The sequence below is a fragment of the Lissotriton helveticus genome, chromosome 5_1, assembly GCF_964261635.1.
Source record: "Lissotriton helveticus chromosome 5_1, aLisHel1.1, whole genome shotgun sequence".
Lineage (NCBI taxonomy): Eukaryota > Metazoa > Chordata > Amphibia > Caudata > Salamandridae > Lissotriton > Lissotriton helveticus.
Genome location: NC_136065.1, coordinates 1885480220 through 1885499924, shown reverse-complemented (window position 1 = coordinate 1885499924; position 19705 = coordinate 1885480220). Strand labels below are relative to the sequence as shown.

The 19705-nt window shown below is 43.8% G+C and overlaps 1 protein-coding gene across 1 annotated transcript in view; it reads right to left on the bottom strand.

Annotated features, from left to right (window-relative positions):
* The window catches only part of CCR10 (C-C motif chemokine receptor 10), a 188405-nt gene extending 169413 nt beyond the window's left edge, over positions 1 to 18992 (bottom strand). Inside the window, exon 1 of the mRNA XM_078641405.1 lies at positions 18918 to 18992. Within this exon, the coding sequence (XP_078497531.1) occupies positions 18918 to 18947 (30 nt within the window). The 5' untranslated portion in view covers positions 18948 to 18992. The remainder of the gene's footprint in view (positions 1 to 18917) is intronic.
* Between the last annotated feature and the right edge of the window lie 713 nt (positions 18993 to 19705).

Genomic DNA, 19705 nt, shown 5'->3' with positions numbered 1-19705 from the left:
GTCAGAGAACACCCAGAGAACACCCAGAGATTTAGAGTCTCCCCTTCGCAGGAGACTCCCATAAGATATCCCTATTTGCGGACGACGTCCTCTTGTCCCTGTCCAACCCGACGTTATCTCTCCCGCACCTACAGAAGGAGCTAGATCGCTGAAAAGGCAGCAGGCTTTAAGATTAATCTAGAGAAATCTTATATACTCAATCTCACCCTCTCACAGGCGGAGGCCCTTCGCCTTCAATCGCTTACGCCTCTAGCATGGGCACCCTCTTCCATTCAATATTTGGGCGTGCAATTGACGCCTACGGTGGAGAAGCTATACGCGGCCAACTTTCCCCTTACTATTGCTCGCATTCAGGCAGAGCTGACAAGGTGGAAGCCGCTCTTTCTCTACTGGCTATGTCGTATACACGCCATAAAGATGACCCTTCTTCCTAAATTGCTGTATTTATTCCAGGCGCTTCCCATAGACTTAGAAAAGGACTTCTTTAGGCGCAATAAAGCAATGATCCTATGCTTTATCTGGCAAGGGGGGCGTGCACGTTTCTTCTTCACTATGCTCCGTCGCCCTCAACGAGAGGGGGGAGCAGGTCTCCCTGACATTCAACTCTATTATAAGGCAGCACAACTCAGGATCTTAGTCGAATGGTATCAGAAAGAGTCTGAGAAACACTGGCTCCATATGGACCGCAGCGTAGTAGGGAGAACGATCTGGGACCTAATCTGGTGCGCGAGACAAGACAGACCCAAAAATGCCTATCTTAGCACCCCTACTCGTACCACCCTAAAAGTCTGGGACTCGGTGGCGGCGACGGAGGGCTGGTCTTCCTTCCCTTCGCCCTTTACAGCCATACACTTCAATTCAGCGTATCCCCCAGCGCTCCAAGAGGGACCCTTTGACACCTGGAGGGAGGGGGGATGCCTTGCGCTGACCCGTTTGTTCCACAATTATGACCCCCTTACATTTGACAATTGTAAAAGAGAGTTTGGGGTAGGAGACTCTAAGCGCTATCACCACGCCCAGTTGTTGCATTGGGCCCTAGGCCCCCAGGTTCGAGAGGGGGCTACCCGATTCCTCACTAAGTTTGAGTCCTTCCTTGTTAAATCTTCATCCATGAAGGGTGCAATTTCATCTCTATACAAACTCCTACTGTCCACAGCACTTTCTCCCCGACCGAGGTACATGGCTACGTGGGAAGGGCTGGCTCAGCGGGACATTTCTGACGAAGAATGGGCCCATTTGTGGTCCGACATCTTTAAATGTAATCAATCCACAGATCTACGAGAGGCACACTTGAAAACAATGATGGACTGGTACTTATATCCATCTAAGCTAGCTCGAATCTTCCCAGGTGCGTCGGATAGGTGCTGGTGAGGGTGCGGATTGCTTGGAGACTTCCAACACATTTGGTGGGATTGCCCGTCCATCAGGCCGTTCTGGGAGGAAATCTTAGCTCAGGTGAAAGACATATTGGGGTATCCTATCCCGACATCCATGGCTGAAACACTTCTGGGCGTCCGTGATCCTATGTTAGAACATCAAACTAGGGCGGACAAGAGAATCATGTGGTTGTGCATAGGGGCAGCCAAGATCACTATAGCGGCGGCGTGGAAGAAGAGAGAGGCGCCAGCAATGTCCCTGTGGCACTCCCGGCTCTGGAGCTTGCTCAGCCTAGAACGCATGTCGGACATTTTCCGGGAAGACTTTAAGAACTTCGAATTTGATGGGGACCGTTGGTTTCCTTTCTCTCCCGGGGGTTGCCATCAGCAGTATGTCCCCCTACAGTTCGGGCCCTAAATCTTTTCCAGCTCTAAGTAGGCTCCACGTTGGTGACACTAGGTCAGGATATAGACACCACCTGGGGAGGAGGGGGGAGGTTCGGAGGGTTGGGGGGGTTCTGTTTAACTGTTTTACCTCTTGGTACGCTTTCCACCTTTGACTTCTTCTTTGACCCCAGGGGAAAATTCCTCTGTATTCATGCACACTGGACTATGCCCAAGGATGGATCCGTGAGGAGCACTGTCTCTTGCAAAGACGAGGACGTGACTAACGTGAACTCCTATTGACACTTCCTCTGAGAAGGGTTTCTCTGAAGTACCCATAACATTTAGAACCTGTATCCCTAAATTTGAGCTGTGAATTGGGACTGGGGTACGTTGATCTGTGCTTTGGGGTTCCTCCTTTTTATGTTTGATTGCTTTGACTAATGACCAGCTTTCCCCTGCGAGGGATTATGGGCGGATTGTGCCATGAGTCTTTGTTAAAAAACTTAATAAAAACTCCTTTGAAAAAAAAATATATATATCCATGTTGATAATGTTGTTTGCAAAATTATTGTTATTAATAATATTGTTTTTTACATTATTTGTATGTATTTTAGTTTATATTTAATTGTCTATGTTGTAAATGGTTTGTATGATTATTTTTAATATAGTTTGTAAACTTTTTGATGTTTATAAATTTAATTTATTCGTTTATTTGTATTTTTGTGCTGTAGTGGACTGTTGGGCTTATAGGGTACAGGGTGAGAAGCAAATTAATTATATTTAATTATGAAATAATATTAAATATTTAATTGATAGTTAATTATGTTAATTGTGAAATATTTTTTCCAATTATGGGGGTCATTAGGATGGCGGGCGGACTTAGCCCGCCCGCCATCCTCACGGGGATTTGGACCGCCCGCCATAAGGGCGGGGGTCCCGTGAGTGGTATTAGGATGCGCCCGCCACTGTGTTGGGCGCATCCTGCATTTTTGGCATTGTGGCGGGCGGTGCTCTCAGCTCCGCCCGCCACAATGCTAAAAATGCACATATGCATTTGCATAAACAAAGCGGCAGGCACCACGCGGTGCCTGCCGCTTTGTTTATGCAAATGCAGGGAGGTACCACAGGTACCCCCATGTGCACCCCCCCACCTCTCCTTCACTCTGGGGGCCCGCAGAGGGCCCCCAAAGTGAAGACCGCATGCCTTTCCATGGCAGCATTGCCGCCACGGAAAGGCGTCTGTTTTTGCCCATGTTAACATGGCTGGCGGTGTCTAATAGACACCGCCACCATATTAAACCTTTTCCGCCCCGGTCGCAAGTCTACCGGGGCGGAAAAGCGGCGGACGGTCTTCCCGTCCGCCGCGGTCCCCCCGCCATAGTAATATGGCGGGGGTAAATGGGTGGCGGGCGGGTATGGATTTCTGGCGGATTGCCACCGCCCGCATGGCTTGTGAAGCTTTAGGTGCAGGCTATGGGGTTTGAAGAAGTATATGGTGGTAATTTAATTATAATTAATTAATATTTTTTATTATTTATAATTATTTAATTGATAATAATGTAAATTGTGTGTGTGTATATATATATATATATATATATATATATATATATATATATATATATATATATATATATATTAATGCTCCAACTCCTCCGTTTGAAAACAAAGAATTCTCCGCACTCCGGGGTAAATTTCCAACGGTTGCTTTATTTAGACATGACAGACGCCCTCGCGTTTCGGCAATTAGTCTTTCTCAATGTCAATGACCCTCATACAACATCCTGTTTTTAAACAATTACTGAGGTAGAGGAAGGACTACAGGCCAACTGGTGATAACCAGCGCCATCTTAGAGTGGTACATATTTACATATTTACAAATAAACATATATTGCAAGCATGTTTCCTCGTTTTGTTTTTCTCAAAACATGTCTGTCCACCCTTAACATAAGTCTTTCAGATAGGTGATTTGTGCAAAATGTTTTTGACAACATCACAAACACTTTCATAGTGCTTACTATCGATTTGACCCATGTTACAAACACAAAAATTAAGCCGTGTATCGGCAATTCTCCTTCCCTACCAGTATTCAAAATTGTTTAACCAAATCCATAATAAATCAACCATATGTTCTTTACCAAACCTATACACATTTTTTTACAGTATCATATTTAAATTCATTTTTCATAGTTACTATTTACAACAAAACACTTGAAATCGAATTCATCCATTGATCATATTTCTGAAGGAGGAAACCAAGGTTACTTAAGGCTACCGTAAATCATTCACAGTTCCATTACATCTAAATCCAAAAGATGAAGCCCTATTTACATATATATATACCTATATACAAATGTGCATACTCAATTTTATGAATTCATCACTGGTATGATTGCCATGTACATACATTCAGATTTTAAGTCTCTATCCAAAGCTCTACACCTCACAGGTTATATGTCAAGTTTCTACGCATGTTGTGATTCATTCATATACCTATGTGTACCATCATGTCTTCCCCACTGTTCAGACCCCAAGGCGTTTTGGTATGGAGATCAATAATATATCTTGACTCCAACCTACGCAGTTTTCTAAGTCTGTCCCCCCCTCTGATGTTATCAGGGACTAAGTCTAAGCCATAGCACTGTAACTGGTTACGGTCACCCTTATGCTTATCTGCGAAGTGCCTTGCCACGGGTTATGCTTGATCCACTTTGTCAATGGCCCTCATGTGCTCCAGTATCCTGATTTTAAACGGATGTACTGTGCTTCCAATATACTGGAGCCCACAGGGGCACACTAAGCAGTACACAACATATGGTGTACTGCAAGTGATAAACTTGCTGATCTTTTTCACCCTACCAGTATCTTGGATGGTGTATGTAAGGGTCCTTTTGCTGTTACTGCAAGCTTTACACTTATGACATGGAAAGAAACCTCTCATGTGCTTTAAGGTGTTAGTTTTTGGAGGTATTTTTTCAAGATGGCTGTGTACCAATTTGTCACGGATAGACCTGGATTTTCTGAATGTGACTAGGGGAAAATTAGGGACATCCTCACCAATGACACTGTCTGCTTTTAAAATGTGCCAATTTTTTCTAAGCATAGATTTCAAATGATTAGCTTCTGATGAATAAGGGGTGATTAGTCTAAATTTGCCGGTTACAGATTTTTTATCTTCCTTTTCACCCAACAAACTCTCCCTGGTCATGGCTTTCACTTTACACAGTGTTTTGTTCAGTGATGTGGGATTATACCCACGAATGGCAAACCTAGCCAGACATTCCGAGGCAGCCTGATCAAAGTCACAATCGCGCGTGCAGTTTCTTTTTAATCTTAATAGTTCCCCATAGGGGATGCTTTGCACTAATTTGGGTGGGTGACTGCTGGTTGCGTGAAGTATCGAATTGCCAGCAGTGATTTTACGATACAGAGATGTTTCAATCTGACCCCCTATAATCTGTACCTTAAGGTCCAAATAGTCCACAGAGCATGGACTAATGGTGCCCGTAAAATGCAGATTTAAATTGTTGTTATTCAAACTCGCGAAGTACTTCAGGGCAGTCTCTTCAGTTCCCTGCCAAATGATAAATAAATCATCGATATATCGATGCCATCTAATCACTCTACCATTTGACAGATCGTCACTGTAGGTTCTGGGCACCTGCTCCTCCCACCAGCCAACGAACAGGTTCGCATAGCTGGGGGCGAAGCAGGTACCCATCGCCGTACCAGACACTTGTTTGTAGTAGGTGGTTTCAAAGAGAAAAATGTTTTTGTTCAAACAGATTTGTAAAAATTCTAATAACATGCAGTTGTGCTGAGCATATCTCAGCTGTCTTTTTTGCAAATACACATTAACTGCCTCGATTCCCTTTGAATGTTCGATACAAGTGTAAAGACTTGTTATGTCTAGGACGACAAGTAGATAGTCAGGTTGCCATTGCACATTTTGGATTTTTGTTAAAAAGTCCTTGGTGTCTTTTACATAGGAGGTTAACTTTTTTACAAGACTTGCCAGGAAAAAATCAAGAAACTTGGAAACATGTTCCGTCAGTCCTTGCATTGAAGAAACGATCGGTCTTCCTGGGGGGTGTACATTGTCTTTGTGCAACTTGGGGATATGGTAAAAGGTCGGGCAGGTTGGATTAGAACTACGGAGGTATAAGTGTTCTTCATCCCCAAGCATTCCTTTTTTGTACCACTTACTTATCAGTTCGTCATATGCTTGGATACTCTGTTAGTATGCTTTGAAAGTGGTTACTTCGTAGCTTTTTCCATCTGATAACTGCCTTATCGCCTCTTTATGATATTCATCCCTTGTTTGCACCACGACATTTCCCCCTTTGTCAGAGGGCTTTATAATAATTGAATGATCATTAGCCAACTTCGTTAACGCCAATTTTTCTTCCTGGGAAAGATTTAAACCGCCATTTTCCATTTTTTGATTTTTACGAAAATGTTGCAGATCTTTGATCATTGCATCCGAAAATGTGTCCAGGGCATCAAATGGCATTTGTGGATTGAAAGTGGAGGATGGTTTGTACGGGCTTTCCTCCCTGTCCTGTTCAATCCCAACCTCTAAGGCTCGTTCCACTACTTCTTGGCTGCTTGATATATTTGCCATCGTTTCGTTTCTAAGATCTTCAAGTGTTTCTATTCCTGTAAGATCCTTCACAGTCAATCTGTCTGTTGCTGTTAACCTCGCTGTTTGTTTTTTGCTTTTTGTCAAATGAGTCCTGATTTTGAAATACTTATGAAGTTTCAATTTCCTCATGAAGCTAAACAGGTCAATCCTGGTCTGAGTGTATTCCAGGTGCGCATCAGGGCAGAAGGTCAGGCCAAGACTTAGTACTTTTTGTTCCGCGTCAGTTAGTGGTTTCTGTGTTAAATTCACCACTGTGAGATTGTTAGTTCCAATTACCTCCTGTTGTTCCTTCTGCGGTTGGTCCAAGTCACACTTTTTGGCTTTTCTGCCACCGCCAGATCTCCTTGTCTTCCTACGCTTGTGTTTGGTTCTGGGGGCTTGTTCTTTCCTCCCCTTAGCCATGACTGTCGAATAACTTGGAATTCTGACTGAAAAGGGGTTTGTTTGCCTCCAACAATTGCTCCCAGTGTGGCTTGGTCATCACTTGATTCATTCCCCGTCAGATCAGACTCTGATGTTCCAATTATCGTCGTTGGCACTATTTTAGAACTCAGTTCTTTCCTCGGGACATCAAATTTTTTAGCGTAGGTTAATACTCTGCCCTGCGCGTAATCTCTTTCGTCCCTTTGGAACTTTTCCTGTTTGCGCATCTTGATCTTTTGTTCGTATCTCAATAATCTGGGTTTCATTTGATCCAAGGCATCAGTGACTTTCTTATCGTCTTCCTCCTTACGTAAATCCTCCTCCATCTGTTTAATTTCTGCCAAAGTTTTATCGCGGTCACTCCACGCATATTTCACAAGCAGTCCCAAAGTTCCTTTGCAGTAATGGGCGGTGTGTTCCGCCCAGTCAGTCAGGAGTTGGGGGTCGGGGTTTTCATATGAGGGGACGGTGTAAACACGCAGTCCCCTAGGGACTCTGTCCACCTCAATATAGCCCTGAAGGCTAGTAGCCTCCCACCACTTCCTGACTTCGCGCTCGTACAGGCGCTCCAGTTTCAACATTGACTCGTTAAATTTGCTTGTCGGTTGCTTTGGATCTTGCTTGCTCGGTGGAGCTCCGCCTCCATTCGATTTCTTGAACATGTCTTTGGCATCCTCATGCCTGGTTGATTCACAAAACATATTGGTGTCTGAGGGCTGATGTCTAGGACACACAAGTTCTTAATATTCGTGCAATAGCACGCAGCTCCTTCCAGGAAAAATACCCCTTACGTCGCGCTGCCACGCATCCCTGTCTCTTAATTCTGAAAACAGTAGGACAGGCGTCTCGCTTACCCAGCGCCGATGTTCGCGTCTCACCGCGCCCCCTCCGAAGCGCCGTTCCTCGCTTTCACCCGCAGCAGGCAATGCTCGACAATCCTCTCCCTGTGGCTCAGCGCGGTGCCCCGCCTTCTGTCCGTTCCGGACCCAGCTACAAAAAACCAGAAGTAGCGGTGCACTCTTCGACGGGTGCGGATAGCGGATGTGGTCACCGCCAATATTAATGCTCCAACTCCTCCGTTTGAAAACAAAGAATTCTCCGCACTCCGGGGTAAATTTCCAACGGTTGCTTAATTTAGACATGACAGACGCCCTCGCGTTTCGGCAATTAGCCTTTCTCAATGTCAATAACCCTCATACAACATCCTGTTTTTAAACAATTACTGAGGTAGAGGAAGGACTACAGGCCAACTGGTGATAACCAGCGCCATCTTAGAGTGGTACATATTTACATATTTACAAATAAACATATATTGCAAGCATGTTTCCTCGTTTTGTTTTTCTCAAAACATGTCTGTCCACCCTTAACATAAGTCTTTCAGATAGGTGATTTGTGCAAAATGTTTTTGACAACATCACAAACACTTTCATAGTGCTTACTATCGATTTGACCCATGTTACAAACACAAAAATTATACATATAATATATATTTGTTATTTTGTGTGAATTGTAATATGAGTTATCTTTATTATTTTAATAATATTTTTAAATTATATATGTTTAAATAAACCTATGCATATGTATATGTGATTTTTTTAAATGAGTATAACATTTATATATCATTTTAAATTATGTAAATATATTTAATTTACATTATATTTCTGTTAATATATGTAATGTTTACTATGTTTAACTATGTTTATATTAAAAACGATGTTCTTGTGTTCGATATTAGTGTATAACTATTTTTAAAAATATATATTTTTTGTTATTTACATTGTAGTATAGCATAACAATATTTTTCTACTCTATATTTTTGACACTATATTTATGTCCCACGATATTTGTGTCTTCGATATTTTGTCATTTTGCATGGATATCCGGTATGATGATGGCTTTGAAATGGCAGATAATAGTTTACGTGGATACTGTGGAGAACATCAACCCTACTGTAGCGAACGAGAGTCAAAATCCATGCTTATAGATGCCCAGTTAACTACCTGTCTCTAAATGAGGAAGGCACTAGTAATAACAGCCATAAATCATAACCATGAAAGATTATAATTGAGACTATCAAAGATCAGGTGTAGCCATATGAAAACTAGTACATACATTCCTTACCAGAGCATTTTTAGAGTATACGTGGTAGCTGATATCACCTTTAGTTGGTTGTGAGCTAAAAATGTACCTCCTTCAGGTGTAATGTAATTAATTATGGGAGAAAGAAGCTTGGATTCTGCAAGACTTCATAATGTTTCAAATCTTCTAGTGCAAAGTGCTGCAGAATGGTGTACCACCTGGGGTAGGGAGTGGGGTATTGATCAAGTGCAGTATTACCCTCCCAATCGGAAATCTGCAGGTCAAAAAGAGGTATAACATATGGCATCAACATATACGCCCTCGAGTTAACACGTTTCGCCTTTACAGGTACTTTTCTTGAGTAATCTTTCTGTTACTTGCATAAGTTATCCGGAGAAAGTTGCTGGGGATTAACAAATGATTGCATACTCACCTCTTGTCCCCAGACAGCCCACTAGCCCTGCAGGTCAGCAGAGGCGTTGGCTCTTCTCCCTTAGTGGAGGCCCGGCCACCATATTTGGATATTCTCGTCTGCCTGGAGGGGAGCTCTGTGAAGAACATGCATCTTTCTGTGCACCAAATGCACTTTCGTCAGGGTTGAAACGAAAGCTGAATATGCACTTTTCTTAACCTACTGTACATTTAGTTTGTTTTTCAGAAACACAATATGAGGATTTAATTCTGAGAGCAAAATATCAATGACCCTGATGCATCTTATGAACTGGGAACATAGAAACCCCAAGGTTTTAGTTCTGCTTTGCTTGCTGCCCTGCATTGCATGAACTCTTTGTAAATATGGGTCCTGGTATCTTGGCACAAAGTAAGTCTATTGACTCATACTATGTATAAAGGTCATGAACAGGGATGTTCACAATGGGACAGTTATTTATGGGTACTGCAGAACTGGAGGTTTTATTGATTAGCTATGACGTCAAAGTATAAATATATTGATATAGGTGATTTGTCTGATAGCAGAGAAGTGAAGAGTGGAGGATATTTCTCACCTATAATTTCAGCAGAACACTTGTTAATCAGGTGTCTTTGACTGGACGATTTATTGGCGGGTGTGTGGGTGGGTGGAGAGAGGCAAATGCAGAATGTTGATCAGTATTTAGGCATCCTCAGAGTGGGTCAAAAATAAAAGAAAGAGGAGCACTCCCTCAGATAGCAGACCCTGTCTTGACTTATATTTTGGCAGAATTTCTAAAAAATTGTCCATTAAAAATGTTAAATTCTCTTGGATGTATGACGTTACAACGCATTCTTTTACCACCCATGCTGTTACAACGCAAGTATTAAAACGCAAACCTTTACAACGCATTAAACTTGGGGGTGCTGGATAGTGAATAGTTTAATTTACTATTCCAACTCCAGTCCCCGTGGACACTAGGGAAGGTGTTGGATAGTAAATTAAAACTATTCCCTATCCTAGAGCGCCCCCCAGTGTAATGCGTTGTAAAGGTTTTCGTTGTAATACTTGCGTTGTAACAGCACTTCGTGGTAAAAGTTTCGTTGTAAAGGATGTTTCCCAATTCTCTTTTGTGCCTCCTTGTTGTTACCCCTGGTCAGGGTAATCATATAATGAAAACAGTAGTGATCTGAATTTTTGTGAGCATCCGACAGGGCACCCCAAAATACATATGTTTTAGAAGCCAAATGTGTCATCATATATCACATGATTTATGCAGATTGATGATAACTTATTTGTTTTAATTTAAACCACTAAAGAAAGAGTTTGGGGATGAGACGAGGCATCACCACTGTCCCTAATCACAAAACAATAACTACAAAAGAAGTAGGTTGCCAACACTAATGGGGCTATTCCGATGTCGGACGGACCTGAGTCCGTCCGACATCGGCCAGGAGCTGTAACTGACCGACCTGCTGTTGTCGATTACAGCCCTGCTAGAACGATGCGACCCATGTATACCTGACAATGCAAACATGTATTCTGAGCGGAATGCATGCCTGCATTGTGTAAAGCAGGCGTGCAGTTCATCCCTGCACCCTGTGGCCGGCACCCCAAGGTGCCTGCCACCGGGTGCAGGGATCAATGGAGGGGTACCACAGGTGCCAGCAGGCCGCCATCTGGCGGCCTCACACCCATGGGGGCCCTGCTGGGGGCCCCCAGAGACAGCTTTCGACTGCCTTTTTGTGCCGGACAGACCGGCACAAAAAGGCAGTGAAAAGCTCCCATCGTACTCCCTCGGTCATAAAGAGTCGACCGGGGGGGTACTGTGAGATTTCCGGACTGCGGACAGGCTCTCCGAGTCTGTCGTCCGCAACCCGGAAATCCGAGTCGGATTCCTTTCCGACCGAGCCCATCGGAATGGCTCGGTCTGAAAGGAATCCAGCCGGCAGTGACCGATCCAGCTGAAATCGGAATCGGACCCTAAATGTAAAGAGTAAGAAAACGTGGTGGAATAAAGAAGTCTAATCGCTGTAAGTTTAAGTCATGAGTAGTCTGAGATGGTCTAGGAGGCCATCCTTGATAGAAGAGGATGCCTCACACACAATATTGTGATATGCTTCAACATAGGCATCCTCTCCCCATCCTAGTAAGATGGTGCTTCCAGGGTGGACTCAACCTCCGCGAAGCCTTTTGGCGGGCGGAGGGAGTTCTTACATAAAACTTGCAAGACAAAAGCAGGATGCAGTTGATTAAAAATACCATCAGGTTCCTCGGTTATCACCTTTATTCGTGAGGACCTGAGGTACACTAATACCAAGTGTGTCAGTGGACCCTAGAGAAAATATTGTCTCCAGTCCATCTTTCAATAAACCAACATATTTCTGCCCACACAAAGAGCCAAAGAGGTCTGGGAATTCGTCAGGGCTGTCGTATCCCTACTGTAGTGAATATCAGGTGACCCCTATGACCTTGTAACCTAAGGTGGGGAAGTGCACCTAAAGTGTGCCCAAGTGAATCCTACCTGGGATAATGTCATGCGCAAAACGTCATGTACCCTAGACTTTAGGGGATACCAAAGATTCGGTAAGAAGGAGGGGTGGTGGCCTTCGTAGTCACATATTCATCAGAAGAGCAGCCACGCCAAAGCACCTACACCTACTTCATCCGGCATGGAAAGGGTGCCAAAACCAGCCATTGTAATCTCCGGAAAGGCCCGCCCGTGAGATCACAGGCCGGATTCTGACTGGCTGACGGGCTCTCCGAGCCTGTTGGAAGCCAGCCGGAATGACCAGCAGCTTTACTTTATGGCTGCCTCCATCGTAATGAGGTGGTCATAAAGTAAACCGGCCGGCCCATTATGATGCAGCCGTACAGGCTCCGACCAAAGGTTGGAACCTTTTACGGTCGCAATCATAATCTGCCCCTTAATGTCATGGATGTAAACCAGGGGTCTCCAACGGATAGCTTATGAGCTACCGGTAGCATTAACAGTACCCTGGAAGTAGCTCTCTGAAGTGCAGCCCAGCACAGTATCAGCCGCGGCCGGTAGTGGGAGTACCGGCCGGGCGATGACGTGTGGAGGGGGAGGGGCAGGGTGGGGGCTAGTAATTTTGTTGTGCGCACTGCATCACCAAATTCGATGCAGTGCGCGCAATGAAATTCGTTTTATTTATTTTTATGGTTACTTACCTGTTAAGGTCCAGATTCCATACATTACTAGCCCCCACCCTGCCCCTCCCCCTCCCCACATCACCGCCCGGCCGGTACTCCCACTACCGGCAGCGGCTGCACAGTATGTAATTTAGAGGGTTCAGCCACATTTAAGAAGGCAGCACTATACACCTCCAGACTGCACACTGTGACTACCTGTGGGATGCGAAATATATCCACCTGTCTCCTTTCTCTATTTAGCAAAGTCACACAGATATTTGTTATTTTGCAAGTCCCACTCTTTCAGCAAAATGTGTAATTTGACAGAGTGTTCTGCTGATGTCTGAAAACAAAATGAATGAAAATCAAAAACATATTTAAATTTAAAGCTGCACTTTGAATGATAATTGAAGTGTTTAAGAGATTTATAGCTGTTGGTATGTATTTCCTTTGTTCCAGTAGTGCAGGATTATTTTCATTGATCAGTAGTAGTTCTCATTATAGAAAAGGTTGGAGACCCCTGTTGTAGACACTGTAAAATGTTATCTTGCAATAATTAGCAACATCTATATTTAATTTGCCATGAATATTGGACCTACTGTGTTACTTTTTTAGGTCTCGCCTGCAGACAGTTTGACAAGATCTATTTCTTCCACACAATACACACCAGAACACAAAACATATGCATACATACATATGCATTTACAGAAAGCAGATCTTGGACAGCCCTTTCCAGCAATTTACAGGTGGATCTGGGCATTGCCTCAGAGCTCTCTCCATTAGCCTTGGTATCAGCCCAGGGTAGTTTTCAATTGAAAAATGTTATCGCCCCTCATTTTGACACACACTCACTACCTGCCCCCTCCAACCCAAACTACTTATCCGTTGTTCTTTATTGCTCCCCTGTCCATTCCCTTCCCACTTTGGCAATCCCCAATCCTCCCTCGAGCTGCTCCTCTCATTTTTTTTTCAGGGCCCAGAGGCACCAAAATACGTGTGCCTTATAGACAGCCATTTTGGAATGTTTTCTCTTACCGTTCTAAGATGTCCGCCACGTGTTGAATTTGAATTTGAATTTAAAAACATTTGTTGAGCGCACTTTTACCAAGCGGTTTCATGGCGCTTTTCAGATCGCAAACAGCGGCAGCGGCAGGGGGAAATTAGGCGGCGAAAGCTCGGGAGAAAAGAAAAGTTTTAAGGCTTTTCCGGAACTCTATATAGGAAGGTGAAGTGCGAAGTCCCACAGGGAGGGAGTTCCAGAAAGCTGGGGCGAGAACAGAAAATTTGGTTCCACCAGCCTTCTTCTTTTTGAATTCTGGAGTGGACAGGAGTGCCATGTGGGTGGAGCGGAGTTCTCTACCCGGCATGTAAGGCTTGATAGCAGAACATATGAACTCCGGAGCGGTGCCCATTTTGGCCTGGAAGGTGAGGCAGCCAAGTTTGAATAGGGCTCTCTCTTTCACAGGCAACCAATGTAATGTCTGCAGTAAAGGGGTGGCACGATGAAATTCGGGCAGGCCATGAATCAGGCGAGCAGCCTGGTTCTGCACTAGTTGCAGACGGTGAATAGCATAGGCCGGCGCGCCATTATAGTTTATGTTGCCATAATCAAGGCGTGAGAGCACCATTGCCATTACGATGATTTTTAGTGCCGGGAGGGAAAAAAAGCGGGAGATCTTCCTGATTGTCCTAAGGGAGAAAAAACAAGAGGACACAACAGAACTAACCTGAGAGTTAACGGAGAGTTGGGAATTGAGGAAAATACCAAGAGTTTTGACTTTAGGAACAGGAAGTGGGGGAACACCAAGTGAAGGGGGCCAGTGGGAGGGAGACCAGGGACTGCAACCACCTCCGGTCAAGACCAACTCCGTCTTGTCCGGATTAAGTTTGAGGTGGTTGCAGTTCATCCAGTCCTGAATGAACAGCATAACAGTTTGGACATTCAAGGCGGATGAGGAAGAATGGGAAAGATTGAAAATTAGCTGGAGGTCGTCAGCGTAATTGAACACCGTGACCTCAAGCTGCTGTAACATAAAAATAAGGGGGTAGATGTATAAATTAAACTAGAGAGGGGAAAGTGAAGAGCCCTGGGGAACGCCACACACCACCTTACGGGGGGGGCAGTGAAACCAGCAAGATGGACCGCCTGAGCCCTCTCGCTCAGGAAGGACTCGAGCCACGCGAAGGCTGAGCCCTCTATGCCCGCCGCCCTGACACGGGTAAGAAGGATGGAGTGATCCACCGTGTCAAAAGCGGCGGACAGATCTAGGAGAATGAGGGCTTGCGGGAGGTTGGTATCAATGCCTTCGCGTAGTCCGTCCATCACTGAGATCACCACCTTCTCCGTAGAGTGGAGGGGCCGGAAGCCCGCCTGGCAGGGGGAGAGGCAGTGGTTAATCTCCACATGGGTGCTCAAGGTGCTGGTCACGTGAGTTTCTAAAACCTTACCGAGGTAAGGCAAGAGAGAGATGGGACGGTAGTTCGAAGGGGATGATGGATCGGCGCCGGCCTTTTTTAGGATGGGGATGACAACCGCGGATTTGTGAGGGATAGGAACAACCCCTTTACCAAGTGAGTCATTGAGGAGTGTGAGTGACGGGGTAGGACAAGCTAGGAAGATTTCTCTAAGGATACAGGCGGGGGCAAAGTCCAGAGGAGAGCCCGACTTCACCCTTTGAAGCAGGGGAAGGAGTGTAGTTTTGGTCAAAAGGGGGATGGTAGTTAATTTGGAGATGGTGGGAGGAGGGGAGGGATTGATGAATGCAGAGGATGGAGGGGAGATGTTGGCTTTGATCTTTGCGACCTTATCAACGAAAAAAACATTGAGTAGCTCGCAAAGAGATTGGGAGGGGGGGATCATAGTCGTAGTTCTATCAGATGAGGCCAATTCATGCACGGTAGCAAAAATTTCTTTTGATTGGGACTCCGCTGCCAATATCCTATTAGAATAGAACTCGGTTTTGGCGTGAAGAATGCCCTGTTTATATTTCTTGAGAACAGATAGATAAGTGACTTTTAAAGCAGGACAATACGCTCTTCTCCATGCTCGCTCAGCTCTGCGTGCGGCAAGCTTCTTCTCCTTAAGGTCTGGGGTGAACCAACGGTTAGCGGCGTGAGCTCGCTTAACCGTGATTCGCCTCAGAGGGGCGAATTCGTCGCCCGCTTGGGTCAGCCAGTTGTTAATGATAGCCAGCTGGGTAGGGGCTGCAAGTCCGGAGAGGTCAGGGCTGGATTTGGCCAGAGACGAGCAGAAGGAAGGCATGTCGGGTTGGCCCCATTTCCTAACCCAGGTGTTCTTGGGATGCGGGGGCTTAGTCACTGGGGCCAGGGCAAGGGAGAAGGAAATTGGAAGGAAGTGTTCTATGCATACACCATGTGTACAGTGCCAATGCAGACAACCATTTGGAAAGCCAATATGTCAGCGTTCACCATTTAAAGGCTGGGACCTATTGGCAATGCCAACACTTTGTTTGCTTGGGTCTCTGCTTTTTATCTGTACCTCTTTTGCACGAAAAGTGGCTTTGTCTGTAATTTGCTGTTCCTATTATAAAAATAGATTGGAATCAAGAAAAGAAGAGAATGAATACTGTTAACTGAATACTTCCTTAGTGCAATCTTGTGTTGCCACAATTCTAAGGTTCGTGCCCCCTATTAAACAATGAAGCAGAGATTTTAAAGATGAACTTACTTTTAAGGACCCTTGACTAGTGGCGTAAATATGAACCCAAAATGTAAAACAATACTTTGGCACACAGTATTTTAGGGCTCGGAAATATATTAATCGCAGCTTTGCTCCCACAGTTTGTGAACCCCACGAGTAATTGTTGATTCCTAGGAGCAGCCTCTCTACTGTACACTTACTCCTACGGTCTGTCCACAGGGCAGATTTGACCAGTTAGGCTTGATACTTTATTTTTTGTTTTGTACACCAATAGAATAGTATTCTGGTGGAGAAATACCCTTTTCTGCACCTGCAAACTTTCAAGTGTTGCTGCCTCTTTCCCTCCCAGGAGGAGCACTAAATAATTGTGGGTAGATTTACACATCCGCTTATGGTGGTAATGGCCATGGTAAAAGATGTAAGTATTCCCAATGTTCCAACTTTGAGAGAGTTTCATGCATTTAATTGTCTTCCCAGAATCCCACCCCAATCCTAAACTTCCGACTGTGGATAATCCACAGTATGAGTAGATGTGTCCCTACTGGAACTTTAGGAGTTCCTTCTTCACGGGGAATTCTAGACAGAACTCACAGGATTGTTAAGATCCACAGTGCCTTGTAGGAGTGACTTACCCAGTCAATTTCTTTCTTGCATTCTGGTACTCGTAGTCGTTTTTATTCCATTATAAATTAAGGACTACGGGTACAAGGATGCCAATTCAAAACTAAACTTGATGAGATATTCATATATGCCCTGATACTGATTCTGGGAATCAGAAACTGAGACTTTTGTTGGTGCACCGAAGATGGTCTTCGGTGCACAAAAAAGTATACCCATCGAGTGCCCAGATTTAACTTGTAGGTCAAGGTCATTTCTATTTAAAGCGGAGCCACAATATTAGATCTCTCTCCCATGGCCACTTTGTAGTTGTGTGATTTTAAAGAAGGGAAATAGTATATGCATTTATGTCCAACAATGGCGAACCCCTCCAAATCTATATCCTAAAAAAATCGTAATATTTATTCTTTTGCCGATGAGAGAAAAAAGAGATAGAGAAAGTGAGAAACAAGTGAGATAGTGTGAAAAATAGAGAAAAAAGTAAGAAAAAGGGAAAGATAGAGAAAAAAGAAAGAAAAAGAGATACAAAGGGAAAGTAAGGGAAGAAAGCAATAGATGGAGAAAGAAGGAAAGTATGCAAGATATGCAGTGATAGATGGCGAGAGAAAGAAACAGTACATTTATCAACTCTTCGTGTATTAAAATCATCTTCAGATTAGGATAGTTTAAACCATGGGATTTTGTGAATTAAAAGAAATAATCATTTTTTGTGTTCTTTATGACGTGCCTAGTTTCTCAATGTCACACACATTTCCCTATGTTTTTTCACACCATACTTAATTAATATGACACTTTGAAATCAGACGTAACAGACACGAGGTCACATTAAAGAACTTCAAGGCTGCACAATATGTACTTTATTTTGAGGATTTTAATATTTGTACGTCATTCCATCCTCTGCCTAAAAACACCTCGTACATCTAAGCATAGCTGGTGAGACATTTTTGTACTTCAATTCGTTAGTTTCATTTTTAACAATCACAAACTAGCATACACGATTTTAAAACGATGACATTTAAAATTAAAAAAGGAAACTCTTCTGTGGTAAATTAAGATGCAGGGTAGCCAGTAGTAAGGTGATAGGATAACATTTATTCTTTAGGATGAGAGGCTTCAGTTGCAGGAAAAGTTGGTATGAAAAAAGCATCCTCGTTGCCATTGTGGTAAATGAAGATGCAGGGTAGTAAGGTGATAACAGGATAGAGTTTATTCTTTAGGATGATAGTCTTAAATTACAGGAAAATTTGGTATGAAAAAAAGCATCCTCATCGCCATTGTGGTAAATGAAGATGCAGGGTAGTAAGGAGATAACAGGATAAAGTTTATTCTTTAGGATGAGAGTCTTAAATTACAGGAAAAGTTGGTATGAAAAAAGCATCCTCGTTGCCATTGTGGTAAATGAAGATGCAGGGTAGTAAGGAGATAACAGGATAAAGTTTATTCTTTAGGATGAGAGTCTTAAATTACAGCAAAAGTTGGTATGAAAAAAGCATCCTCGTTGCCATTGTGGTAAATGAAGATGCAGGGTAGTAAGGTGATAACAGGATAACGTTTATTCTTTAGGATGAGAGTCTTAAATTACAGCAAAAGTTGGTATGAAAAAAGCATCCTCGTTGCCATTGTGGTAAATGAAGATGCAGGGTAGTAAGGTGATAACAGGATAACGTTTATTCTTTAGGATGAGAGTCTTAAATTACAGGAAAAGTTGGTATGAAAAAAAGCATCCTCGTTGCCATTGTGGTAAATGAAGATGCAGGGTAGTAAGGAGATAACAGGATAAAGTTTATTCTTTAGGATGAGAGTCTTAAATTACAGGAAAAGTTGGTATGAAAAAAAGCATCCTCATCGCCATTGTGGTTAATGAAGATGCAGGGTAGTCAGTAGTATGGTGATAGCAGGATAAAGTTTATTCTTTAGGATGAGAGTCTTAAGTTACAGGAAAAGCTGATATAAAAGATGCCCCACCGGGAGCAGCATCCTTGCTGCTCAGCCCACCCGATTTCCAACTGACCCTTACTCAAATCATGCACACATCAGAATTCTATTACCTCACAGTCACACTGGCTGAGCAGCAGGGGACATATACCTAAAGAGAGAATGTCCTGTCATGGTCTGATGGAGACGGGATGAATCATTTGGTACTAGTAGTACAGTCAGGCCGGTACTCACCGCCGTGCTTGGCTCGATTTGACTCTCCATCTCAGAATAGATGGGCTCAGGCTCGACTGCTGCCTCGCTGTTCTCTTCGTGACTCACCCAGGGCAGACTGGCGCTCGGTTTACAGTGACACGAGAGATGGGAGAGGAAGGGGGTGTTTTCAGATTATTTTTGTGGTATTTTTTTTGGGGTTTTTACTACAACAGCAAATGCCCACTTGGAGACTGCTGTTCTTGAAAAGCATCGAAAGATGAAGTCTAGAGCTGGAGCAATTTTGCTGATTATTCACCACAGTGAAGTTTTGACATGTTAAATTTGTTAACATTTAATATTATTTTTAAACTTTGTTTTACCATTTTTTCTCTCTGGCAAACGACTTTTAATGTTTTTCAATCTTTTAGTTTTTAAAATTCAATTTCTCAAAACGTGGTTTTATATTAAAAAAGTTTTACCTTCTTTTTACTTTCGTTTTCTATTTTTAATAAATATGTTTTGCAATATTTTAGTTTTTATATTACACACACTCTGGGGCACATTAGGATAACGGGCGGATTGCCACTGCCCGTATGGCGGTGGCGATCCGCCTGCCAAAAACCTCCACCCGCTACCAATTTCCCCCCCACCACATTACCATGGCGGGGGGGACCCAGGCGGATGGGAAGACCATCCGCCTGTTTTCCGTCGGTAGGCAATCCGCCCGATTGCCTACCGGGTGGAAAAGCAGTTTATATGGTGGCGGACTCTGTTAGACACCGCCAGCCATATTACTATGAGGGTGGAAGCATGCCTTTCCATGGCGG